Raw genomic sequence first — 27,571 nt, 5'->3', positions numbered from 1 at the left:
CTATAGAACCAATAATATTCTTATTTATTTAGCACCTTCTATAAGATCATAGATGGGATGTTGTTGTCCATATCAACCAATCAGATTATATCTATTATCTTCTAGATGGTGCTAAATAATAAGTAGAATCTGATTGAATGCTAGGGGCATCCCATCAATAGAACTTCCATCTTAGTTAATTTATCTCATGGATTCTGGATGAGAAAGTGCTTATGTTACACTCTATTCCTATTGTAATAGCATATACAATATGATCCTGCCATGCTTGGCAAAACTATGGGTGAGTTATTTATTGTATAGCAAACTTTGAATAATTAAGATTAATGGCGCTAATTAGCTTGGGTGGTAGTAAAATTCTTTATATTTGGACTTTTTTTATTGCCATTATACGAAAATTTGTAATAAATATGGAATTTAGGAAGCAGAGCCTGATTTAGCGCTAGGAGCAAATCCAATTAATAATAAGGGTCAGTTATCCACCTGTGTGAAATTATGTAACAATGCAGGGGGGCGGGGCATAGGATACTTAACGAGAACCCCATAGATTACATGCAGGTGGTAGTTGTTGGGGGCAAGTCTGGTCTATTTTCATGCAGATACGTGAGCTGGGTCTTTATTATTATGGGGCGGGGTAAAATGACATGTGTATCATAGAATCATGTTGTGTTGGTCCCTCGCCATGGATGCTCGATTCTCAGAATCATTATCCCTCATCTGCCTACTTCACTAGGAAGTGGGTGGGATGTAGCAGGTCCACTCACTCCTGATTGTGGGGATTTTAAATTAAAATGTGAAAATAAACTCAGGTACTTGTTTCCTAGCACGGCCACACCGATCTCCATCGGGGTGGTAGTGTCGGAAAAATCACGTCGGTCGCATCGCATGCGATTTGGTCGCATGCAATGCGACCGATCCGATTTTTTAATTGAATCAAATGTGAATAGGGTCCCTGGGACCCGATTTTACATTGGATTCAATGTAAAATATTCCCTACACCCCCAATTTTTGACCATAAACCCCACCCCACGATTGACGCGAACCCGAAGCGTGGCGAGCGGCGGTGGTGCGCGTCCTCCGACCTTTTCATTCCCCTACTATCCACGTCGGCGTGAAGTTGAGAATAAAAAGTGTGGCGAGCGCAGCGAGGGGACGCGTATAACTTCACAGGTATACGCGTCCCCTCGCGGGGCTCGCTGCGCTCGCCACGCTTCGGCCTTTATATTCTCAAATCCACGCCGACATGGATAGTAGGGGAATGAAAAGGTCAGAGGACGCGCACCGCCACCCCTCACGGGGTCATATTGGCCCATTTCACATTTTTTACTATGTGAGATGGACTTAATCAAGTCCATCTCACCTTGTGCCATTATAATGGCACAAAACCGACGCGACGCTCCCGATTTCAATGTTAAAAAATATTTTAACATTGAAGCCTATGGCAAAATCGCGGGCATCGCGTCGGTCGCGTCGGGGCCAATGTTAATGGTCGCAACCGACGCGATGCCCGCGATTTTCCCTTTGCCGGCAAAATGGACCTGATTTCAAAAGAAATCGGGTCCATCGCGGGCATCGTGTACCTTAACTTAAAGGTACACGATGGCCAAGATTGTGGCCGTGCTAGGAAACAAGTACCTAAACTCCTTAGTATTGTGTAATTTACCTCCATGAAAATATAAAATTGTGTTGACTCCCCCACGCATCATTATGTGTTTTGTCCGGGGACAAATTAGAACCGCTTTCCTGGATTTGCTTCTATCCCTAAATGAGGCCCATAATGTGAAACACTGATAAGGGCAGGCAGTGCGCGAAGGAATGGCATACTACAGGACGTCCATCCTCTCACACTATTCTTTCCTTCATAAAACTGAATGGTGGGGGTTAGATAATAAAGCACAATCCTCTCCATATTACATTGTCAGTCCACTGTTTACTGTTTACAGGATTTACATGATTTTAAGTCTTGTTTTCCAGCTTTCAATTCAGATGAAGTTCATGTAGTTTAATGGCAGTGTTCACATGTATGCTGTGTAATGACTATTGAGTAACTACAGTATGGACCTTATTCAGGTCCCTTCGCTCCCCCATGCACGGGGAGCGATGTTTTGTGTCAGACCCATTTCTGCACATGTGCAGATGCACGGTGCGTGTGGCCACGGCGAACAGGGTGTTCGTCAGGCCCACGCACACACACCCAGAATTGCGGGTGGGGGGGGCGTGCTGCAGCAGACAGGGAGAATTCCCCATGGGAACGGCCAGCGTTTCATGGGCTTTGCTATGAAAAAGCTGGATGATCCCATGCAAATCGTCTGGTGATGGGGGCGGGAGGCTCACCGGATGTCAGATGCCCGCCCACTTCCTCTCAAGGGTGCATGCATACCTGAGAGTCACTTAGATACGCGTGCACCTTCGCCATCAAACTTATCCTGTATTGGTAGATATCATAGAGCTTACCAAGGCTATATCAGGGGCGGACATTGCAGATGACCCAGGCTGCTGAACATCACAGACACTCTCATTTCCCATATGAAGACATTACTTATGATGCATCTTATTAATGCAGCCAAAGCAGTAATACCTGTTAAGTGGAACGGACACCCGCTCCTTTGACAATATATGATCTATTTAGGCTAATATGGACAAAACAGAAAATCTGCAGTATATCTCAACTGTTTTTTTTTTTTTCTGACACTTGTTGCACAAACAGTGACACTCTATTCAGTATTAGAGGGCTCTCCATTACTGAAGGAGTCTCATGAGTAGTTAAATGTGTAGCATAGACCAAGGGCAGAGAGGAGTCTCAACACTTCTTCAGCTGTACACTGATAAATTACCATTACCTACCTTTAATAACTCTTGTTGTGTTAGTTTTGACAGTCCTCATATCTGCTTGTAAATTAGCTACCGAGTCCCTACCTATCTTCCAGGGGTATATGACTAAAGTAGCAGTATAACATGCACTCTGATTTGGAGTATAACCCATATATACCATCATACCTCACTGGATTGCCCAATACCTTCAGAACTTGGAAGCCAAGCAGTGAAGTGCCAGGACAGTATCCAGGTGGGAGACCCCTGGAGAACACAGGGTATGGTATGAAGGGTTCACTGTCCAACCAACAGATGCACTTAAACTGCATACTATATTAGCCAGAATAACAATATACCAGTATATGTATAATTGCCATGGGGTGACCACTCCCGCCAATCTCATGAGAGTATTTGATTTAAACTGGGACCACTTATATTCATTTCACCTATGGTCACATTGTACAATCATCAATGTTGACAAGACGTGATGCGCCAAATAAAAAGTTTAAAGTGCGATCCACACATAAGTGGGCTATCAAGTCAATCACACGACATTCATTTATATTCGTCTTTAAAAAGATAAAAATAAATTAAATTAGCTCTTGTCATTTATTTTAAGTAATCTATAATAAAAGTTAAGTCTTAAATTAATTTAATTTACAATTCATTAAGAGTGCGCTCACAAAGCATTTTTCATCTTTCATTTGCTTCTCCGCAAACCAACCTCTCGATCTTCTCTAAAGCTAAGGGGGTGATTCTGGTTGGTTTGCAAAAGCAAACTTTTTCTTTAATGGACAAAACCATGTGCCCTGCAGGTGGGGCTGATGTAACATGTGCAGAGAGAGTTACATTTGTGTGAGTTATTTTCTTTCTGTGCAGGGCAAATACTGGCTGCTTTATTCTTACACAGCTATTTAGATTTCAGTTTCAACACGCCCCACCCAAATCTAACTATCTGCACATGTTAGATCTGCCCCACCTGCAGTGCACATGGTTTTGCCCATTAAAGAAGAAGTTTGATTTTGCAAACCAACCTGTATCACCCCCTAAGTACCAATAATTCACAGTAACTTGGTATTACTGACTGCTGTTCAAAGACACTGATAAATATAAGGCTCTAGTGCATGGGTCTTCAAACTGTGGCCCTCCAGATGTTGTGAAACTACAAATCCCAGCATGCCTTGCCACAGTTTTGCTATAAGGGAGTGTTAAAACTGTGGCAAGGCATGCTGGGATTTGTAGTTTCACAAGATCTGAAGACCCATGCTCTAGCGTATCACTAGACCTACATACACTGTAATCCACTATAAGAATACAGGCCCCTACTGGCTTTAAGCTGTCATTTGATAACATTGGTTTTCTCCCTTCCCGTCCTTCTTTAATGGTTAGGTTTGTCGTTTTTGTTGCTTGTAATGAAAAATGTTCCAGGCTTAGGTGACTGTGACAAGTGTGGCTCGTTTGGAACTTCATCCCACGGCTGGAGAGACTGGGCCACCATCCCTGGAGGTATCGCTGTATTCGGAATACGGCTTGTCACTTCCATCCCAGGACGATTGGAACCTGTTAGATGCCTTGACATGGGACTTTTTTTTTATCATATGCTTTATATGTCTATCATATTGTAAGTGCATTTTATAAAATTAATTTTCTATTAAACTATTGATCTCCCAATTTTATGAGCTGTTTACAGATCTACATATCAGGAATCAAGGATTTCTGTGAAGACAGTCCTTTAAATAAAGGACAGTATTATTTTAACTTAAATCACTGTGTAAATGGTGCTGTTTACATGTCATTCAATTGATGTGGTACTTGGTCATCTTAAGAGCGCATGAATTAGCTTTGCATTACTATTTGTTCACTACAGCTCTTCACCAATATCCTAAATGCCAGGAACAGAGAGACAAGCTCTGAGTCTATGGGGCATACACACGGTGCGACCCGGCGGCCGTCTACATCGTTTCCCATATCCAAAGGTTTTCAGAATCGAACAGGAGGGAGGGCTGCAGGAGGACGGCGCGCGGGGAGGGGGGGGATCAGGGAATGCTGCATAGAGCAGCATGTATCTGCATTCGATCTTCCAGATCAAAGCAGAAATAGGCTTGGCAAGCAAGTCTACTGTATTTCTGCGTTTGATCCCGGTGTCGCAGGGCCACGCATCAGGATCAAATCTAGATCGAAGTCAGTTAACACTGTTCAATTTTTATTTGATTTTGCTTCTAGAACATGTCCAAATCGAACCATGTGTACACCCTTTAAGGAGTTGCATAGTGCGGCAACTCCATATGCAGTTAGCCGCCACCGCAGCCAGCTTTTGAGTGTAGAGATGGAGATAAAGTTGTCTATAACTAAAAAATAATCTTCCATCAGAGTGGGCAGGGGATTGTAGGATATCATAAACCACTATGTTCCTAAATGAAATATAATAACATATCAGTAATATTTCATAAAGCAAGCTATAAAAACAAATCTGACAATACAGCAGGAAGGAGTTGGGCGCAACAGGTGAAAGATCAGAGCAGCCCAAGGACTCACTGTAGCCCGTTACTAGTGGTTTAGAAAAATGAAAACCAGAATCTTATTGGTTGCTACCGGTTACAAGCTAATTTTTCCCACCATTACCTATGCACCAGTTTCCATAAATGCCAGACAATGTTTTCCAGTTGGGGAATGTAAAATGTGCAGGTGATGATGGACATGTTTGAGGCATATCTGAGAAGCACACCTCACGTGTAGTTATCAAGGACATATATGAGCTGATTCATTTGCAAAAAAATGAATATTGTTTATTTTGATATCTTATGAGAAAAACATCAGCAGTCTCACGTTACTCTGTATACATATAATGTTATATTAAAGTTGGATACACACTATACGATTATCTGTCCAATCCTTGTGGATGGAGTGAAATTTTGGCATGTCTAGGGGAAAATGACAATCAACCATTAGCTACCAAAAGGTGGGAAATGGTCAAAAATGGCCATTTGGATAAATCTGTTAGATAAAAATGGATGTTTAGACAAATTGGTTAATCCATTTTATTTATTTTCTAGTAAACACGGGAGCAACACGGGATGTTGCTAACAAACACAGGAGCAAACAGATAGAGCATACACACTGGACGATTTGAATGATTTGTTGTTTTGATCCGTCAGAATCGGGCAGAGCATTCAAAATATCTATTGTGTACCTATTTCTGGGGAGTATAGGTTCAATTTTAATTTGCCCCCATACATAACCAAATTTTCCCTACAACCAGAAAGATTGAACAGGTAATCTTATGCGAAGTACAAACTATACAATTATTGCACCAATTTGCCAATGATTGGGACATTGGCCTGATTTTATTGTATACAGTGAACGAATGATCGTTTTGGAGTTTCAGTGATAAATTGGGTAAATCTTGACCACAAACACAAAGGATCAATTTTCCGATCTGTCATTCCAAAGCAAAAATCTAGGCTACAATTTTCCGATATCGATCAGTGCGTGTGTTTGTTGTCAGTACAGATGTAGCTGCGATTATCTATCCCCAAACGTGCCAACTGTATAAGCCATGCTGCGTTATCACTGCTTAATGCGTTTCTATGAGCCGTGGGTGCAAATTAGAAGCATGGGGACAGGATCATGGCAATTACTACGGGAGTAGCATGTGGCGATTGGCGTGTGGCTACATCTGTATGTCATCCTGCTTGTGGGCGAACATATGCAAATGCAGTGTGATGTGGCAGAAAATGTGTAACTCGTAAAAAGAAATCTTACAGTGTGTAGCTCAGATAATGGTGCCTACAATTTCCCTCCCAAATTGTCCAATTGTCAGGTCGACCAAAAAAACCTGGCTGTATACTTAGCTTTTCAGTGTGTCACCAGCTTTACTGTAGTGCTTGTTATGTGCAGAATGGAAACTTAAACACATTACTGAAAAAAATTAGACATCTTACCTCCATAATGGCATTGAGTGCAGTGTCGGCGCCAATACTTAGGTCAGTGCCAGGGACATTGTTGCTAATTGTGGCAGGCACTATGCACATGGGGATGCAATACTCTTGATAAGTAGCTCGTGCCTCAGATAATTGCATGATACTTTCATAAGCCTGAAGTGGCAGCATGAACAGGAGCTTAGCAGACTGTTAGTGAATGCAGTGTTAGTGGCTCCTTCTGTGTGGTGGGAGGTTTGGCTTCCGTCTGTGTGGTGGGAGATGTGAGCAGAAATACCTCTGGACTGACAGAAATTTGGATAAAGTTCCGAATTTTGTTAATTCCCTAATGGAAACGTTTGGTTCAGCAAAACGGTACGGCCAAGTGACTCATTTAACGAAAACTGCATTGAGGCTGCATTGGCGCATTGTTCTGAAGTGAATTTAGAGGATTCCCCCATGCAGTGAAAAAATAAAGTTAAAGTTTATGAAAAGATCACAATGTTTTAAGCAAAGAGATCAGCAGAGGTGGAAGAACAACATTAGTTGGTAGGGAGCATAAATATTTTGTTTATCATTTGGTAAAAGAGAATAGCAGTAAAGGGTTAAAATGATGACCACAGGGAGGAGGTGTATGCTCTTAGGCCTTTCTCATTAATATTTCATATAAAACTGACACTGGCATCGACTTATCTTGGCAGTACAACATTTGGCACCTAGTTCTTTTCTGCACTTCCCTCACTGTGAGGCAAGATACAGTAATTACTGGCATGAATGAGCCTGTACACATAGTCAGAACTAGCGTGTGCAGTGTGTGTAAGTAACAGGGTCCTCTACTGTGCGGCTCTCACATACAACACATGCCCCTTCCCTGCTCTATTCCTAGCAGACTGGGGGCCCTGACCATATCCGTCCCCCGTCTTAAGATTTGTTTTAAATCCCTATGATGCACTGTTCCACATGTGCCTATACACTTTCTTCATCAAGTCCAGTGCTGCTGAACAACACTGATCTCAAAGAAAGAATGTTAGTATTGTTTTGGTATCCAAACATGAAAAGACTTCCAGATCTGTTCTGTTTGCGGAACAGGAATGTCACAAGGAGGACAGTGCAAGCAGTATTCAAAAAAATGTGCTGAATGTGATTTCATGCAACAACAAAGCAGTCAGTGCAAAAGTAAAAGCGCTGCTTCATAAGAGTCGCAACAGGTCATTTCCAAAAGTGAGCAATAAACTGCAGATATTCACACACACACATACAGTATGACCCACACCAAATAATGTTTTGGGAATATATCCCTGTGGATGGATTTTTTCAAAAAGGAAGAAACTTTTTATAAATATTGTTTCTCTTGGTTTTAGGGTGCTCTCAACTGATTTAGCGTTTGACTTGTTCAGAAAAAGAAGGAAAGAAATCAGTTTTCACTGGGATGCACTCCTCATCCACATTGTCCCATGGGACATAAAAATTAGTACATGTTCTTTATTGGTATGCAATTAAAGGTAAAAGGCCATCATTTATTATTCCATTTGGTCAATTTTATTAATTGTCTGGTGACCTGGTATAACGAGTCCCTGTGGCAGGGATATTGATAGCGAAGTATTAAAATAAAGTAATGAATATAGATAAGAAAAGAAAAATAAGATTAAAATCTGTAAACTGTTGTTTTAATCAGGTTTGCTCTGATAGTTTGGTGATAACTATCAGTGGTATTGTACCAGTGAGTACTAGTGTGGTCAGGGGTATATATTCACTGAATATATACCCCTGACCACACTAGTACTCACTGGTACAATACCACTGATAGTTATCACCAAACTATCAGAGCAAACCTGATTAAAACAACAGTTTACAGATTTTAATCTTCTTATTTTTCTTTTCTTATCTATATTTATTACTTTATTTTAATACTTCGCTATCAATATCCCTGCCACAGGGACTCGTTATACCAGGTCACCAGACAATTAATAAAATTGACCAAATGGAATAATAAATGATGGCCTTTTACCTTTAATTGCATACCAATAAAGAACATGTACTAATTTTTATGTCCCATGGGACAATGTGGATGAGGAGTGCATCCCAGTGAAAACTGATTTCTTTCCTTCTTTTTCTGAACAAAACTGCAGATATTGTATCTTCTATAAAAAGTCATTTCATATTTGCAGCTAATTTATTTGATTTGTTTATAGCTAATTTGGGGGTTAGCCGCAAATATTAAGGACCTCGGAAATGTATAACAGAGGAACCTGACAGCATGTATCGGAGCTCACTCCTGCCTAGCTGGCAGCTACATCCCCCATAGGTTTCTATGGGGGATGCGATGCCACCCTATGTACCAATATCGTGCAGCATCGCATCAGGTCCTGCAGCTACAGCCATTCTGAGATGGTGGTAGCCCATTGTAGCCTATGGGCTACTTATCGCATTGCCGGTGGGGCAGTGTGGTCAGCGCTAACCTCACATGTGTAGACTCCCTGGCAACCAACTCAGCAGATAGCAGTGACGGGCTTTCAGAGCCTCTGTACCTGCATCTGCAGGAAGATACATTGCACCAATCCCTCCCAGACTGCAATGTTTATGCAATCCATAGTAAATGGGCCCCTAAGCTTTCTCAGATTGCTATTCCAGTTGGGGCTTTTCTCTTCACCATTGTTGATGATTCAACATGTTGAACATTGTTGAACATTCACCAAGTTTCTGATACCCATTGAAACTAATAAAGATAATGTACACTAGAACTGTGGGGAGCACAGCTGTTGCTACTAATTTTGTATAGATCATAGACTATCATTAGTTAGACAAATTCACTTAGCAATTTTGGCTAGATGCCCTGGAGATATTGACTAAAGGTGCGTACACACGGTACGGTTTATGTTCCGTACTATATTGTATACTATTTCGCAGGAAAGTCCCAGTGGTTATAAGCATAAGATTTGTGCTTAAAATAATGTACAATGTGCATAAGATATCGTCTACGATATGACGTCACAGATGTACTACACTATACTATCTTATGCTTTCTAGCCAGAATTGAGTTGCATGCTCACCCGAGCAGCTCCCTGCCAGACGACCAGCGGGAGCGCGCATCGTACGTCGGATAGTGCGTACACACGGTAAGATATAGTGCACTATCTAGCATGCTATTCAAAACTAGCTAGATAGTGTGCTAGATTGTGCACTATATCTTACCGTGTGTACGCACCTTAAGTCAAAATAGACCATTAGCCAATATCTCACCATGTGTACGGGGTTTCAGCCTGAACAGGGTGTGGTTTTGGCTGGAAATGCAACAGGTCAGTACAGTCTATAGTCTGCCTTTATAGTCTGCCCTAAACCCACTTTAAGACCTGTCCCTTCATTAGTTTCACCTTTTCCCTGATACTTGGAACTACTGTATAAGTGCCACTAACAAATTTGACATGAAATGGTTACTGTGCCTAAAGACATACACCTTCCAGAGCCCTGTGTGTGCCATCACTTTATCCTAACCTTTACCAGAAATATCCATTTTTAAACTGTTAAGGTTTATAATGTGAAGGTTTTAGAATTACATATTAACAATATAAAATCAAGTCCAAGCAAATTAATGATTATAATATATTAGTTGAATCAGTGAATCAGGAGATTTTGTATTATAGGTATAATTACATTTTAAAAACAGGTTGTTTATTTTGTTTCTTTGTTAGTTTAACAATATAAAACAGTGGGAACAATAGAATAACTAATGCTGTATTTTTCCAGATTTGAAATGAAAATGTTAAGACCTGTTCCTAATCAGAGACTCCACGTAGCAAGAAACAAGGACCACAAATACTGCCAAGTGCTACAGCTATATTATCTAGACATTCTAAAGGTGCCCACACACGGTGCGATTCAAACTTTTTACTTTGCCTTGCGATTCATTGCACGCTCCTGTGTAGTTCATATTGCAAGGCAAAAGAAGTATGTGTAGGCAGGTATTGGTGAACTAGATCACATGAACCCTGTAATTTACTATTGTGGTGTAGTCAAATTATATAGCACACATTGTATGGCTCAAATCGCACCTAGCACACATCTCACCATGTGGGGGCACCATAAGACCTACTGTAGGCCTGGTTACATGGAAAGTATTGATATTGAGAAATATTGTTCATTATCACGGCTCAATAGATGTGTCTATTATACAGTGACTTATACTCTCTTAATAATCAAGTATCCTTTTATGTGTACATCATATTAGCAAGATACCTACAATGTAACTGTTTTGCTGCCTGATATGCTAATGTTCTAGTACAAATGTCTCCATCTGTGGTGGAACTACAGGTGCCAGACTGGCAGGGCATGCTGGGACATGTTGTTCCACAAAAGCTAAAGATCAGAAAGTACACTAACTTGGTTATAAGCAATAAAGTCCCTACCACGCAACAGCTATTTGTCACCCTAGCAGATAAGAACAGAACCCAATTGGAAACAACATTATTCATAATGGACAGCGAGCTGGCCAATCACAGCAGCCCACCTGTAGTCTACTTCAAATCTTGTCCCAGGAGTCCTGGCGGTAGCTTAGTATGTACAATAACATGGGGTCATGGTTTATAAGAAAATATATTCTCAATAATAAAAGCAGTCTGGTTAGCGTTTATCTAGATACTTGGCATTAGTCATCTATTGCTTTGTGAAATTGTTCTACTTGTGTTTGATATAGTGTTTCCCCCCATAAAATGATAGAAGTAGTTAAGAAACTTGAGCTAAATTCTCAAGTAATTGAAAAGCAATGGAAACCAAAATGCAGACATGCAGATCTGCTTGCCACAGATATAAGGGCACTGCCAATCTCTAGGGCCAGATGACAGGAGGGCTCTTTGGCAGATCCTTATAGATATGACATCGAGAACACATGAGAAGCTTTCTCACTAACAGCAGAGTGGATTTATCACAAAGTGACCTTTTGCTTTCTAAGACAACTGGTTTAACAGGATACCTTTGGCGGAATGCCCCTGTGCAGCATTCAGTAGGGTTACTAGGATGTATGCGGACACCTTTCAAGCATTACAGCTACTGTGAGTTACCTAAGAAAATAATCCCAGTATACACTAGTTAGCAGCCTAGGGCTCTACTAAGCTTCCACTACAAAGGAAGAGGCAGAAACTGTGTGATTATATGAACAGCAGGAGCAGTGGAGAGAAAGGTGGATTAAAGAAAGAGCGTAGCAATAGAAGGCAGAAAGTAGCAGCATGCAACACACATCCCTCTGCTGTCATCTATTTATCAGACCTTGTACACAAGTCACTCTAATGTGTGTGTGTATATATATATATATATATATATATATATACATATATACACACACACAACAACAACAACTATGAAATGATTATTACAGTTTGTCAAACCTTTCTTTTGGAAATGTTTTCCATCAGAGAAAGATGCGACCACAAGATCCAAATAAAACTTAATAGTTCTTTGATTAATAATTCAGTGCTGTTGTCTGCCTCACTTGTTTTTTGCAGCATAAATGGGTCTGGTAGTCTTTTTACCCTTTAGATTTTTTTTTAATAGGGTATTAAAGATAAAGAAGATCGTAAATGTATTCTGATTACAACTGTCATTTAAATCAACCTACATAGCAATAGAACAGTCTTTGGTGAAGCAGATCATTCACCTGGCTCATCCAGTAGCACCAATTTGCGAGAGCTTTACTAATACTTGTTCCACTGATATTATTAGGTTGTATATATAACATCAGTACTGTTTTGCACTGCAGAGTGTGAACTTACGTCCACTCCATCTATATGCAGTTATATGTAGCTATTATTTCTGTGCATCTGATAAATGAAGATGACAGCCACAGGGTCGAAGTGGAGAGATGGTTAGTAAGTGCACTCAAGAGAATCTGATGAAACTTACATCTGTTATAGTGTTCAGAGCAGTGTCTGCGCCAATGCTGAAATCTGAGCCCGGTACATTGTTGGAGACAGTAGCAGGGACCATAACCATTGGTATACAGAATTCATCATATTTCCCTCTTGCAACAGTCAGTTCCATAAGTCCCAAGTAGGCCTGGGAAGCATAGGCACAGAGTGGGGAGGAAAAAGGAGGTAAGTCGTTGTAGGCAGGAATGGATTTTAAGGGACCACGGGGAGAGCCATTTCCACCACAGCACACAGATGTATTTGGAAAGGAACCACTACACACATTCAAACAAAATATAGACAAGACATAAAAAATACATACAAATCTGTACACATTCTTGTGCGTTAAACACACCTCCTCATTCTGCCATGACATGGCACGACTTGATAGTGCAGAGTGTCTTTCATGCAACATTTTTCCATTGTAATGTGTGGTATTCGCAAAACTGTATGAATATGACGCACAGGCTGCTTCTGCTGATTATAATGATAAGCAGCATACCTGTATTCTGTGTGGGACTGCGGCTGTACAGATAGAGCCCCTCTCAACTATCTTCCTTATGTCTTTGCTCACCATGGCTATCCTATTGTTCTCAGCAGCAATACAATACATAGAACAATACAGTAGGGGATTAGCAGAGTAATCCTATTACTCACTTAATCCTATTAAAGCGCTAAATGGGGAGGGCTCCATCTGTATATGCATCTACATGTTTTCCAGTAAAACATTGTAATGTAGCATTTTGTATGCAGACACAGCCACAGTCACGCACAGAATATAGACATGCACATTACATTTAAAACAGCAGAAGCTGCTTGTGCGTCATATTCATATCATTTTTCTAATAAGATGCATTACAATGTATAAAGTTGCAAAAATGCTCGGCGCTTCTGAGGTACATGGAGCTCATGTGTAATGTGTAGCGCACAGAGATTAGATGTATGTGGACACATATGGAACTTAAGGCAAAAGATATAACATTAAACATCAATATTTAAAAAAATAACATGCCTTCTTTATAAACAGTGCTAAAAAGAAAAAATATTTTCTGTCACTTATCTTTATTAAAAAATAGTTTACAGCGTTTAAAATTGATGTTGTAATTATTTTTTTAAATTACAAATTGACTAAATTATTGAACGTAAAACTTTGTACAATGTATAAAATACATTGTTACTTTAAAACATAACTATTTTCTTAAAAGAGAATTAAAAAAAAAAGTGTAAAAAAGTTAAACAACTTAAATGTGTAATTGAAATCCATACCTCAAATCCCCCAATGACAAGCAGGGCATTGATGTTGTGAGCACGTATCTGGTCAGCAATTTGTTCAAAGTATTTAGCAGGTAGAGTTCTAAACATGACAATAGAAATGAAACATGCAGAACACATGCTTAGTGTACAATGACTAACAATAGCCAAGTCTCGCAGCCATGCAGTTAGAAATTCATGTACTATAATATTTATCGTAAATATTACCTTTTTGTCCCTAGGAGGGATCCACCTTGGCCGGTCCAGCCGCCAACATCTCCCCATTTTATCTCTTTAATCTAATGTAAATATAACATAATTACTTGTTTTACATTTGCATTCACTTAGAACAAAACAGGATCCCAGTTAAACCTTTACTGGCTAGGCTATGCAGGCAATGTACTTTGCTTTCAATTTAACTGCCTTGTAGAGTGATTTTTAAATCATACATTAGTCACCCATTCTAACATTCAGCAATTAATCTTCTACAGTACATATTGTTTAACAGATTCACGGGGGGTATTCAATCAGAGATTCCAACTGTCGGAATGTCCCGACAGTTGGAGTACCTGGCCGTTTTCATTTCGACTGCAACTCGACAGTCGGAATTCAATGTTCCGACTGTCGGAAAGTCAGAGGATCCGCAAAAACGGACACGGATTGTCAAAAAACGGCCATCAATTTGACAATCCACGGCCGTTTCCAACAAAACAGATCCAACTTGTTTAAAAGTTGGATCGGTTTTGTCGGAAACGGTCTTCAATGCTGTCAGAAACGGCAGCATTGAATAGGTGAAGGATGAATATCCCCCTCAATCGCCATTCCATAGCTGGAAAGTGTGTTTATTTTCTTTGGGTGATTCATTGCATAGAGACATACATTAACTAGACTCCTGTTCTCTTTTCTATATTGTTTTAGCATATTTAATTGCGGAGACAGAAAATGTCCTACAGTGTGTCCTACAGTTCAGTGTGTGCATATACTGTAGGATAATGCAGTGCTCTCTCTCTGTTGGGAATACTCACCTGTCCTTTAGCAAATCCTTCAAATCCATCATTAACTGCAAACATCTTATGTCCTTCAGTAATTCCCACTCTCACAGCGGATCTCACAGCTCCATTCATTCCAGCCGCGGGAGCCCCCACATTCAATACAGCCACGTTGAAGTTACTCTGGAAAGAAAAAGGGAGGGTCAAGTGAACATGTGACAAGAAGACCTCACTAAGCAGCCAAACAGTCAGCCAAGCAGGCCAGAAACAGTAATACACAATCGCAGCATTGCTATTACATAAGTAGCTTTGCTATTGCTCCAGGAACCCTAAACTCAAACATGTTATCTGTGTATAATAAAGGATTATTATTTTTACTTTACTGAATGAAATGTATATTTTCTGACATCCCAGAAGAAACACACTGCTCCTTACTCAGGATCCTTACTTTACATTTTCACTTTGTCACCGATAACCACGGTGTTCAGAATAGAGAAGGGTTTGAGCTGTGGGGACAGAGTCTAGAACAGTGATGTTCTAGAGCAGGCATGTCCAAACTATGGCCCTCCAGCTGTTGTGAAACTACAAGTCATAGAAACATAGAAACATAGAATTTGATGGCAGATAAGAACCACTTGGCCCATCTAGTCTGCCCCTTTTTTAAACATGTTACCTCAAACCATATTTGATCCTTATTTTTTTGTAAGGATATCAATATGCCTATCCCAAGCATGTTTAAATTGTACTACTGTATTTGCCTCTACCACCTCTGATGGGAGGCTATTCCACTTATCTACTACTCTTTCTGTGAAGTAATTCTTCCTCAAATTTCCCCTGAATCTTCCTCCCTCTAGTTTCAGTGCATGTCCTCGTGTTCTGCTGCTCCTCTTCCTGTGAAGAATGTCTCCCACCTGTACCTTGTTAAAACCCTTGATATATTTGAAAGTTTCTATCATGTCCCCCCTTTCCCTTCTCTGCTCTAAAGTATACATATTAAGATCTTTTAGTCTTTCCTGGTACGTTTTGTGATGTAGGCCATGCACCATTTTAGTTGCCCTTCTTTGTACAGTCTCTAATGTATTTATATCCTTCTGGAGATATGGCCTCCAGAACTGAACACAATACTCTAGATGAGGTCTTACCAATGACCTATACAGTGGCATTATTACTTCTTTCTTTCTACTGCTGATACCTCTCCCTATGCAACCAAGCATCTGACTTGCCTTCTTCATTGCTTTGTTACATTGCCTACCTGCCTTTAAGTCCCCTGAAATAGTGACACCTAGATCCCTCTCTTCCTCAGTAGTTTCCATTATAGTGCCATTTATACTATATTTAGTCTTTGGATTTTTGCAACCCAAGTGCATGATTTTGCATTTTTTGGCATTAAACTGTAGTTGCCATGCTCTTGACCATTCCTCTAATCTACCTAGATCATCAATCATTTGTTTTACCCCTCCTGGTGTGTCTACCCTGTTGCATACCTTTGTGTCATCTGCAAAAAGGCACATTTTACCCTCAATTCCATTTGCAATATCACCAATAAAGATATTAAAAAGCACTGGTCCAAGTACAGATCCCTGGGGTACTCCACTTGTAACCTTTCCCTCCTTTGACTGTACTCCGTTTACTACAACTCTCTGTTTTCTGTCCTGCAACCATGCTCTTATCCATTCAACTATCTTAGAATCCAATCCCAAGCTTTCAAGTTTATTTAACAGTCTGCGATGTGGGACAGTGTCAAAAGCCTTACTAAAGTCTAGATAAGCTACATCTACAGCCCCACCTTGATCTATTACTTTAGTCACCCAGTCAAAAAAGTCAATAAGATTTGTTTGACATGATCTTCCCCCAGTTAACCCATGCTGTTTTGGATCCTGTAAATTGCTGGTTTTGAGATATTCTACAACTCTTTCTTTTAAGAGTGTTTCCATCAATTTCTCTACTACTGATGTAAGGCTCACTGGTCGATAGTTGCTTACCTCTTCTTTGCTTCCACTTTTGTGCAGTGGGACTACATTCGCTGTTTTCCAGTCCTCTGGGATTACTCCAGTAGCTAGTGACTGGTTGAATAATTCTGTTATTGGTTTTACCAGCTCCCCTTTGAGCTCTTTTAGTATCCTTGGATGTATCCCATCTTGCCCCATTGATTTATCCACTTTCAGTTTTGAGAGTTCTGTGAGGACTTTCTCCTCTGTAAATGTACTTGTTTCTCCCTCAGTTTTCTGACTATACTTGCAACTTAATTGTGGCCCCTTCCCCTCTCTTTCAGCAGTGAATACTGAGCAGAAATAATGATTAATATTATCTGCTATTACATTGTCCTCCTCAAGAAAACTTCCACTCTCTGTCTTTAGTCTTATTATTCCACTTTTTGTTTTTCTCCTTTCACTTATATACCTAAAAAAAGTTTTCCCCCCTTTACCCACTGATTGGGCCATTTTCTCTTCAGCCTGTGCTTTTGCACATCTGATTACCTTCTTAGCCTCCTTCTGTCTAACAAGATACACCTCTTTGTCCTCATTCTTCCCATCATTCATTGCCACAGTTTTGCTATTAGGGAATGCTAAAACTATAGCAAGGCATGCTGGGACGTGTAGTTTCTCAACAGCTGGAGGGCCACAGTTTGGACATGCCTGTTCTAGAGTGTGCCCTCTTTGAGCCTTCACTTGTAGGACCCAGTTCATTCCTGATTTGTTGTCATATTTCTGTTTTAGCTTGTAATCCTTGTTTAATCCTTGTTTAAAGGCCTACTAGTGTCTTATCACAGATAGGTGTTTCTTTCCTCCATCAGATGTATTCATTTAATTTACTACTAAGATTAAGAGGAATGCGCTGATAAGTGTTTTTTTCCCCTCAATTAGACAAATTCATGTAATTTATTAGTGAGTAGGAGTAATGTGCGGGTGGGAGTCTCTTTCCTCAGTTCATTCTATTCATTTCATTTACTACTGAGATTAATAGTATTGTCTGAGCAGACATTACAGTGGATGTGTGGCCTTTTAGAATGTAAGTGGGATGTACATTGCTGCCACCAAAGTATATCAGGTTACCCTGCTCTAGAGACACTATGGGGCCCACTATAGGGTCCTGGGCTACCGCCATTCTGAGATAGCAGTAGCCCATGGTAGCCTATGGCCTACAGACCGCACTGCATGGCATGACAGTTCGGTCAACACCGGTAAGCGTTAACTGCGCATGCGCAGAACCCTGGCATCCGGCTGTGCTCATCGCAGAAACAGGCTCCTTTGGGAGCCCTGTCTCTGTATGGACAGGGAGATACATCCCAGCTATAGGAACATATATTACAATGTGATCTGTGGATAGAAAAGGGACTTTAAAAAAAAAACAAAGACTTTTCAAGTGAAAATCTACTGATTAGAACTTAAGAGCCTACTTCAGTATTTGTATTTTTCCATTATTCCCAGTGCCAGTTATCCTTAATAAAGGGGCATACAGCATGTGCTTGGGATGGTTCTGTATGGTAACCCTCTCTCGTCTGACAGCACAGACAGCGTGTAACAGTGCAGAATCTTGGTGAGTCTACCTGGGATCACTAGCAGTTAGAGGTTACATGTCTGATCCTCTCTCACCTGACAGCACAGACAGCGTGTAGGAGTGCAGAATATTGGTGAGTCTACCTGGGATCAGTAGTAGTGAGAGAGTTACATGGCTGATCCTCTCTCACCTGACAGCACAGACAGCGTGTAAGAGTGCAGAACATTGGTGAGTCTACCTGGGATCACTAGCAGTTAGAGGTTACATGTCTGATCCTCTCTCACCTGACAGCACAGACAGCGTGTAAGAGTGCAGAACATTGGTGAGACTACCTGGGATCAGTAGTAGTGAGAGAGTTACATGGCTGATCCTCTCTCACCTGACAGCACAGACAGCATGTAAGAGTGCAGAATATTGGTGAGTCTACCTGGGATCACTAGTAGTGAGAGAGTTACATGGCTGATCCTCTCTCGCCTGACAGCACAGACAGCATGTAAGAGTGCAGTATATTGGTGAGACTACCTGGGATCAGTAGTAGTGAGAGAGTTACATGGCTAATTCTATCTCGCCTGACAGCACAGACAGCATGTAAGAGTGCAGTATATTGGTGAGACTACCTGGGATCAGTAGTAGTGAGAGAGTTACATGGCTAATTCTATCTCGCCTGACAGCACAGACAGCGTGTAAGAGTGCAGTGTATTGGTTAGTCTACCTGGGATCACTAGTAGTGAGAGAGTTACATGGCTGATCCTCTCTCGCCTGACAGCACAGACAGCATGTAAGAGTGCAGTATATTGGTGAGACTACCTGGGATCAGTAGTAGTGAGAGAGTTACATGGCTAATTCTATCTCGCCTGACAGCACAGACAGCGTGTAAGAGTGCAGTGTATTGGTGAGTCTACCTGGGATCACTAGTAGTGAGAGAGTTACATGGCTGATCCTCTCTCACCTAACAGCACAGACAGAATGTAAGAGTGCAGTATATTGGTGAGTCTACCTGGGATCACTAGCAGTGAAAGAGTTACATGTCTGATCCTCTCTCACCTGACAGCACAGACAGCGTGTAAGAGTGCAGTATATTGGTGAGTCTACCTGGGATCACTAGTAGTGAGAGAGTTACATGGCTGATCCTCTCTCACCTGACAGCACACAGACAGTGTGTGATAGTGCAATATACTGGTTAGTATATCTGTGATCATTAGCAGTTAGCGTTACATGGCCAATCCTCTCTCAGCTGACAGCACAGACAGCATGTAAGAGTGCAGTGTATTGGTGAGTCTACCTGGGATCACTAGTAGTGAGAGAGTTACATGGCTGATCCTCTCTCACCTGACAGCACAGACAGAATGTAAGAGTGCAGTATATTGGTGAGTCTACCTGGGATCACTAGTAGTGAGAGAGTTACATGGCTGATCCTCTCTCACCTGACAGCACAGACAGAATGTAAGAGTGCAGTATATTGGTGAGTCTACCTGGGATCACTAGCAGTGAGAGAGTTACATGGCTGATTCTATCTCGCCTGACAGCACACAGACAGTGTGTGATAGTGCAATGTACTGGTTAGTACAGTATATCTGTGATCATTAGCAGTTAGCGTTACATGGCTGATCCTCTCTCAGCTGACAGCACAGACAGCATGTAAGAGTGCAGTGTATTGGTTAGTATACCTGGGATCACTAGCAGTTATAGTTATATGGCTGAATGGAAGCTAGCGATGAGACTGCTTTGCTCATGCATAACAAGGATATGTGCAAGCTGTAAAACCCCACACAAGATATTCCACATGCAGTATTAAAGCATATTGTATAGAAATGTTGGCCAGTCTTAACCTCTAAGCACATAATTACGTACACCAAAATGAGTGTTATCCTGTTAGGAAGAAGGGAAAATAGTTATTCTTTATGTGTTAATAGCCCATTATCAATCTGTTTCAATATTAAATCAATACTCACAATACACACATTATAAATGAATATTGATACCTTTACCTGGAACACTCCAGTCTCCTGCTGTCACAACACAGTACATTGTATATACAGTGGTAAAGAGACCAGCGCAGTATATAAATCTATACCACTGTATAACTGGTGACTTATGGGGGCAGCCCCCTTGCAAAAGAAATCACACAATGTACTAATTGCAATGTAATAATACAAGCAATATATTATTATATATTGTCTTGGTATGTCCAAATATATGGCAAATTCTGTATTGCTTTGCTTCATGCCTCTTGGTTACTGTGGGGCAGGATACAATTCACATTCATATACAGATGGGGCAGGTTCCATCCTTGCCGCCAGGCCGCCATGGCGGAGGTTCTGGCGCTCCGATATTCTTCTTGCGCCGGCGTCCGCCAAGGGGCGTGGGTTCACGCCATGCAATACAATCCGCCACCACTGGGTGGCTAATGCTCCATCAAGCTAGAGTCGGAGTGCTATACTGCAATGTGCCAATGGAAACCCGCCATTCGCCGTACGGAGCGCGCTTGCTGTATGAGACGCTCGTGCGTGATGAGCTGCTCATAGGAAATGAGACGCTCGTGCAAATGAGTCGCTCGTGAACATCGAAGCGCGCAAAAGGGCCGTGTACTGTAGTGTCATGATCCTACAGTATACAAGCATTTACGTTCACGTAGCCGATGCTGAATATTTTTAACTGTTGGTACTGTGCATAATGTGTATGTCAATCGCCTCCTCCCTTTCCAGGGGAGGAGGGGGTTGACTTGACCTTAAATACAGTACCGTACATTACAGCGCTAATTCTTTAAAGGACCGTCTCAGACGCTGTCGGGACTCGGGTTTCTCAAACTTGGTCCTCAGGACCCCACACAGTGCATGTTTTGCAGGTCTCTTCACAGAATTAAAAGTGAAATAATTATCTTCAAAAGTGTGAGTGAACTGTGTGGGGTTTGAGAACCACTGATATAGGAAATAGGATGATATCTGCATGTATGTATTCACATATCTGAGATAAACTGCCCAAATTCCATCCTAAAACCAGCTTATTGTAGTACATAGGGGATTCACGATCGCTGGCTTATTTGATTGTGAATGAACGACTGTTATCCATGTGCATTAATTTATCTACCCCACCGCAACCCACCCTGCTGTACTGCTGTACTCCCCCCCCCCCACTCCTCACTGCTCCTGTGTTCAACTACCCTGCCTTCTCTATTCACTATTATTTGTGTGACAGTAATGCTGGCCATGCATAAAAGTGACCAGTATCCGATCCGAATCGTCTCACAATTTCCCTTGAACACATAGGATACATCTCACAACCGGAAAAAGACAAGAGAAAAAGAAGGTTTTGTGTGGATGCACTCCTATGGACAATCAAAATAAATTTTGGAGGGTATTCCTTTTCAATTTTAAAAATAGTGGAAGCTCCTTTTATCTTTATTAGGACCAGAATGGATAAGGAGACCGCCACATTTTTTCACATTGACCAACATACGTATAGTGTACCTGCTGGGTGACGCTGCCATCCCTTATCCCGAGCATTCAAGACATAGAGATAATTTGTAAATCTGTCCAAAAGCTGTGGGCGAAATGCCAACTTAGCAAACATTGTATCCTCATTACAACTCTGTTTCAAATAGTACAAACACAAGAATTGGATACAAATATTGCACTTTTCTCTGTCCACAATCTCCTATAACAATAATAAAAAACATTTGATCCACAGTGAGTGGTAATCGATTGAAGTTCTATATAGATATAGCCTGAATATCAATATGCATAATTCTCAGTGGGGAATCTACCCCTAATTATATGTATTACCTGCATATATATTCAGACTGAACACTACAAACTTCAGTGGGGAATTTACCCCTAATTACATGTATTGCCTGCATATGTAAACACACACTGGGCATTCCTACAGACTGTATCTAGGAGATTGCCGACAGTACATTCTGCCAGCAGAAGGCAATAGGACTTGAGAACGGTCAAGGTATCATATGTATTACCAACTATTGAACAGCAGCACAGCACAGCACCATATTATTTGAAGACAGTGCCTGTGATATACTCACCAAACAGAGGGGGCTGTCACTCCATGTTCTTATTATATCAGACATAAATACAAAACTGATATCTTGCCTTTAAACCCTAGGCATAGTGCCAACGCAGTCTGTCTGTAAATCTCCTTGATTAACAACTTAGTAAACATTCGACTTACCACACCAAGGAAAGCCAAGTGAGGCATAATCCAACAAGTATAAATAATGCCCCTTTCAGATTTTTAACCGTTTTAAAACGGTAATCTGTGCGGTCTGAAAGGTGCAGAACCACTTTGCCGTTTTACAAAAGCCATTTTTGTAAAACGGTTAAAATGGAGGGTCCTACCCGTTTCAGACCCGGTATTTCGGGTCTGAAACGGTATTTAGGACCCAGCCAATGAGCTGGGTCCTAAATTCAGTGCAGTGAATATTTAATGAGCGCTCATTAAATATTCATAGCACCGGAGACGCACCGGAGACCCCCGCCGCCACCCCCCCACGCGGGTTAACATCCCCTGACTCCCCCCAGCCTCCTGCTACTCACCAACGGGACGGTAATACACAGGGCTGCGACTCGGCACTCAGCTCCTCCACCGAGGAGGAGGCCGCGGCCACGCAGTGAAAGAGTTCCAGCCCCTGGCACACAGCGGGGCTCAGGCTGTCAGAGTACTGGGGTAGAGCCATGCAGCTGCCCTCCTCCCAACACTCCCTCCCCGGGCATCTGAGCTCCAGCTCCATGCCTTCCTCCTGCATCCGGCACAGATCCCTGACTCACAGCTGTAAGAGGTAGTCGCTCTGCACCAGCAGCAGCCTCTCATGCGGCTCCAGACGGCGGCTGCTCTCTCCGTGTAGCTGCACGTACAGTGTGGCCGGGGTATGGTGCAGGGAGTGCGCCGGGACGGTAACCGCCACACAGGGCTGCGACGAGGAGGACACAGTTCCAGCCCCTGGCAGTGGCACACAGCGGGGCTCAGGCTGTCAGAGCCCCGGGGTAGAGCCATGCCACTGCCCTCCTCCCAACACTCCCTCCCCGGGCATCCGAGCTCCGGCTTGCTGCCCACCCAGGCTCCCCCCTTGCTCTCCGTTCTGTCCCCGCTGGAGGAGGATGCGGCGGCAGAAGCAGCACCCTCAGCACTCCGGACAAGCATCCTCCTGGCCTGAGCAGGCGGGCAGCGACCTCGCTGGCTGTGGTGTCCGATGCCCACTGCTTGTACTTCAGCAGTAGCTTCCGATCCAGGCTGCGGGATCCGGGCACGGGGGTGGCCGGGCTCTGGGGGGATGAGGATGCAGGGGGGGCGCTGAAAACTGAACTGGCTTTGACCCTGTATTTGGAAAGTTTCCAAAAACGGGTCTGCCAGTGTAAAAAAACGGCACTTTAACTGTAATATACCGTTTAAGAGATGCGGTGTGAAAGGGGTTTTACCTGGCAGACACATTTTTGGAAACGTTTTCAAATACAGAGTCAAAGCCAGTTATGCGGTCTGAAAGCAGCATAAGTGGTAATCAAATGAAGTTCCTGATTGGTACAGATTAAATATTGTGTGCAAGGACTCCAGTGGGGAATTACCCCTGTTTACATCCAAGCACCAACACTGACAGTCTTATCTGCCTACACTTTTAAATTCTTGAAATCACAATTTTCTTCTCTTTAAGTACACTATACGTATGTTGGTCAATGTGAAAAAATTCTTTTAACCTCTTATTTCGCTACTTGTGGCGGTCTCCTTATCCATTCTGGTCCTAATAAAGATAAAAGGAGCTTCCACTATTTTTGAAATTGAAAAGGAATACCCTCCAAAATTTATTTTGATTGTCCATAGGAGTGCATCCACACAAACCCTTCTTTTTCACTTGTCTTTTTCCAATGTAAATTGTTTGGGATAGCACCCCCACTGCTGTGAACAAACACACAGTGGAACACTGCCCACCAAATATAGGGCATTAATCCATATCCTCTCTACATCTCACAACCCGCTGACCCAAGCATTGGATTGTACTGAAACATCTCATGTTGTGCACAAAAATACATACAATGCATCCCAAGAGCCATCAAAATCGTGCATTGGCCTTAAAATCGCTCTAATGTATGGCCATCATAAGTCTGCATCATACAATGTATATTGCATAGAAATTTGAGCCCTCTTACAGAAATATACACGCTATGGTGTAACTGTGCCAAACCTTATAAAGACAAGTGGCAAAGTTGCCCATAGCGACAACCAGCTTCTAGCTATCATTTAACGACCACATTCTATATAAAAATTGATAGCTAGAATTTGATGGGTGCTATGGGCAACTTTAGAGGATTATTCTGGTTTTATTGGCAAGGCTGCGAGTCCTCCAAACCCCGCCTTAAGAATTTTGGTTGGCCGCCACCCATTCGCAAGGCAAATTTGCTTACAGATGTGTGTCTGCTTGAGGGGAAGTAGGCGGGCCTGCCTGTCCGTCATGCCTCATTAGCATGAGATTGCCCAGAGTTCTCATGGGAACGGCCATGAAACTCTGGGTGTTCCCTTATGGTAATGAGACAGCCCGCCGCCCCACGCTCCTCTCTGCCCCCCCGCCCGCAAGGCTGCTTGTGTGCACTGGGCGAACAATCTGGTCGCCGTGGCCGCACGCAACAAGTGTATGCACATGCGCAATAAGAAAATGTCGGTCCCCGTGCGGACAAGGGGACCTTGTGTACAGACCTGAATAAGGTCCAAAATAATGCATTCCTATAATTGGGCGAGGAGCTTTATTCTATTATATGTTATAATGTAATCTCTACTCTAAACAATATTTTTTTTCCATACTTACTGTATAACCTACATTTTGACTTTCTAAAATGTATTTCTATTGATTATACAGTATGTTTATATTGGGGAACAGACAGAATCACCCCCGCATACCCCTTATTGTATTGTTACAGTTCTAGAACTGATGCAGACATTTTGAAAGATAAAGAAAGACAAAAAACATATACTAGTGTAGATGACACAATAGGATCGCAGTAAGAACATTTCAGGACTGTCATTACCTTAGGAAGTTCAGATATATTTTTCTTATGAGAGAGGAGTTTGTAGGTGTTGAGGTTGTTCTCAAAACTCCTAAAACATGAACAGAAAGAAACATTTGGTATAACTAATATGAGTTCTGGCTACAGGTCTCTTAGGAATCTGGAAAAAAGTGCAACACAGGTTCAAATAAATGAAATGACAGGTGTATTAAGATGTAAAAAGAGATAAATGCAGGGGTGCCAAAGAGTGATAAATCATAACTGTCAGTTTTCAGACATGGCCTATAGCATAACAGTTAGGAGCTGATTTGCTAGTTGTTTCTCACTCTTTATCACCCTCATGTTTATGTCTTTTTAAGGCTCTCCTCTGTCTTATCAGCAGGATCTGTAGATTGTGGACACCAAAACATTAAGCTCTAGGCTACATCATTAGCATGTGACCATACAGGAAGAGCTTGCTTGGCAATGGGATACTGTTAAGGCCCCCATACATTAGGCCGACTTGTCCTTAGGACAAGTCGGACCCAATTCTCCTGTGAGCCGCCCGGCAGCTCCCCAGGAGGCTCACATACAATTTGGCACTTGATGAGCCAGTTTTTACATGTGATAAATCGCTTGCGATTTATCACATGTAAAACAAATGGGGAGCTGCAGGGCGGTGAGGAGTAGTGGGGCGGGCAGAGGCAGTAGTGGGGGCGGGCGGCGGCAGTAGTGGGGGCGGGCGGCGGCTCTCAAATGAGTTCCCGGCGGGTGCCGGGTGCGGCGAGTGATGCTGACCTGGCCGGGCATGCTGTGATCACAAATAGCAGCGCTGCCGCTGCGGGACGGGACGGGCAGTGCAGTGGCGGCTATTAGATTTTCAAAATACCTGTCAAATGACCGGCCGTTCTGTGATTGGCTGAGAGAGCTCTCAGCCAATCACAGAACGGCCTGTCATTTGACAGGTATTTTAAAAATCTAATAGCCGCCACTGTGCGTCCCGTCCCGCAGCGGCAGCGCTGCTATTTGTGATCACAGCATGCCCGGCCAGGTCAGTGTGTCTGCCCGCCGTGCTCCCCCGGTGTCTGCATGCATATGCCTGTCAGGTGGGCAGGCATATGCATAGCATACAGGGAGGTCGGATGATCTTATTTGCTGACCGTCCGACCTCCCTGATCCGATCCGATGCGCACGGGACTGCGCATCGGATCGGATCAGATGTCACACAACTGCGATTTTGGGCCGATATCACCCGGTTATCTGCCCAAAGTGCCGAAATCGGATGAAATCGTCCCAAAATTGCATAGTGTATGGGGGCCTTTAGCGTGGGATAGCCCACCATGAAGCTACATGGGTAAACACATATAAAGAAGATACAACATAGGGCTGATGCAGATATAACAGGATATTAGCCATACGCTCATATAGGGCCTAATTCAGACTTGATCACAGGACAAATTTGTTCTCAAAATGGACAAAAGCATGCTGCATTGCAGGTGGGGCAGATGTAACATGTGCAGAGTTAGATTTGAATGGGGTCTTTTCAAACTGAAATCTAAATTGCAGGGTAAAAATAATGCAGCCAGAATTTACTCTGCACAGAAACAAAATAACTCACCCAAATCTAACCCTTTCTGCACCACCTGCAGTGCAGCATGGTTTTGCCCATTTTGAGTACAAATTTCCCCGCTATCAAGTCAAAAGTAGGCTCATACAGTAGTTTCAATATGCTGTGGTGCACACAAAGGGGGCACTCAATGTTTGATTCCGACTGACGGAACGTTTCCGACAGTCAGAATCTGCCGTCAATTCGATCGTCGATATTTAATGTTCCGACTCTCGGAAGCTTTCCTGACAGTCGGAATCCATGTGTATTTGGTCGAAAATGTACACAGATTTGACAATCCAGTGCCATTTTCAACAATACAAATGGCTTCAATGCAGTCGGAAATGGCCGTATTGAGTAGATGAGTGCCAATAATTCCGAAATATCAGCACACATTTAATACTCCCCATAATAAGATGCGGGAAGGTTCCGCACCAGTATTAGGCCACAATATACATCAGGCATATGTAACATGCACATATGGCCATGTTTTTAACCACTGGCATTACTTGACTAATACTCTTTCACTATTATGCATCAATAATACTTCAAAAGTCTCTTTAACATTGCAAACACAACAAAAATGTATACATATATGAATAAAATATGCCAGAGCAACGAAGAA

General features: G+C 42.2%; 1 protein-coding gene across 3 annotated transcripts in view; it reads right to left on the bottom strand.

Moving 5' to 3' along the window:
- Positions 1–27,571, bottom strand: part of PFKP (phosphofructokinase, platelet) — a 149,094-nt gene that overhangs the window by 32,216 nt on the left and 89,307 nt on the right. The window contains exons 12-17 of one of the 3 annotated variants that reach the window (XM_083188807.1): positions 25,383–25,452; positions 14,899–15,045; positions 14,102–14,172; positions 13,889–13,976; positions 12,618–12,770; positions 6,750–6,902 (exon numbers count right to left, since the gene is read on the bottom strand). In XM_083188807.1, the coding sequence (XP_083044933.1) occupies positions 6,750–6,902; positions 12,618–12,770; positions 13,889–13,976; positions 14,102–14,172; positions 14,899–15,045; positions 25,383–25,452 (682 nt within the window). The remainder of the gene's footprint in view (positions 1–6,749; positions 6,903–12,617; positions 12,771–13,888; positions 13,977–14,101; positions 14,173–14,898; positions 15,046–25,382; positions 25,453–27,571) is intronic. The other 2 variants (XM_083188805.1, XM_083188806.1) reach the window with 2 other exon arrangements.

This window comes from Crinia signifera, chromosome 5, assembly GCF_055691185.1.
Source record: "Crinia signifera chromosome 5, ASM5569118v1, whole genome shotgun sequence".
Classification (NCBI taxonomy): domain Eukaryota; kingdom Metazoa; phylum Chordata; class Amphibia; order Anura; family Myobatrachidae; genus Crinia; species Crinia signifera.
This window is presented reverse-complemented; position numbering and strand designations above follow the sequence as displayed.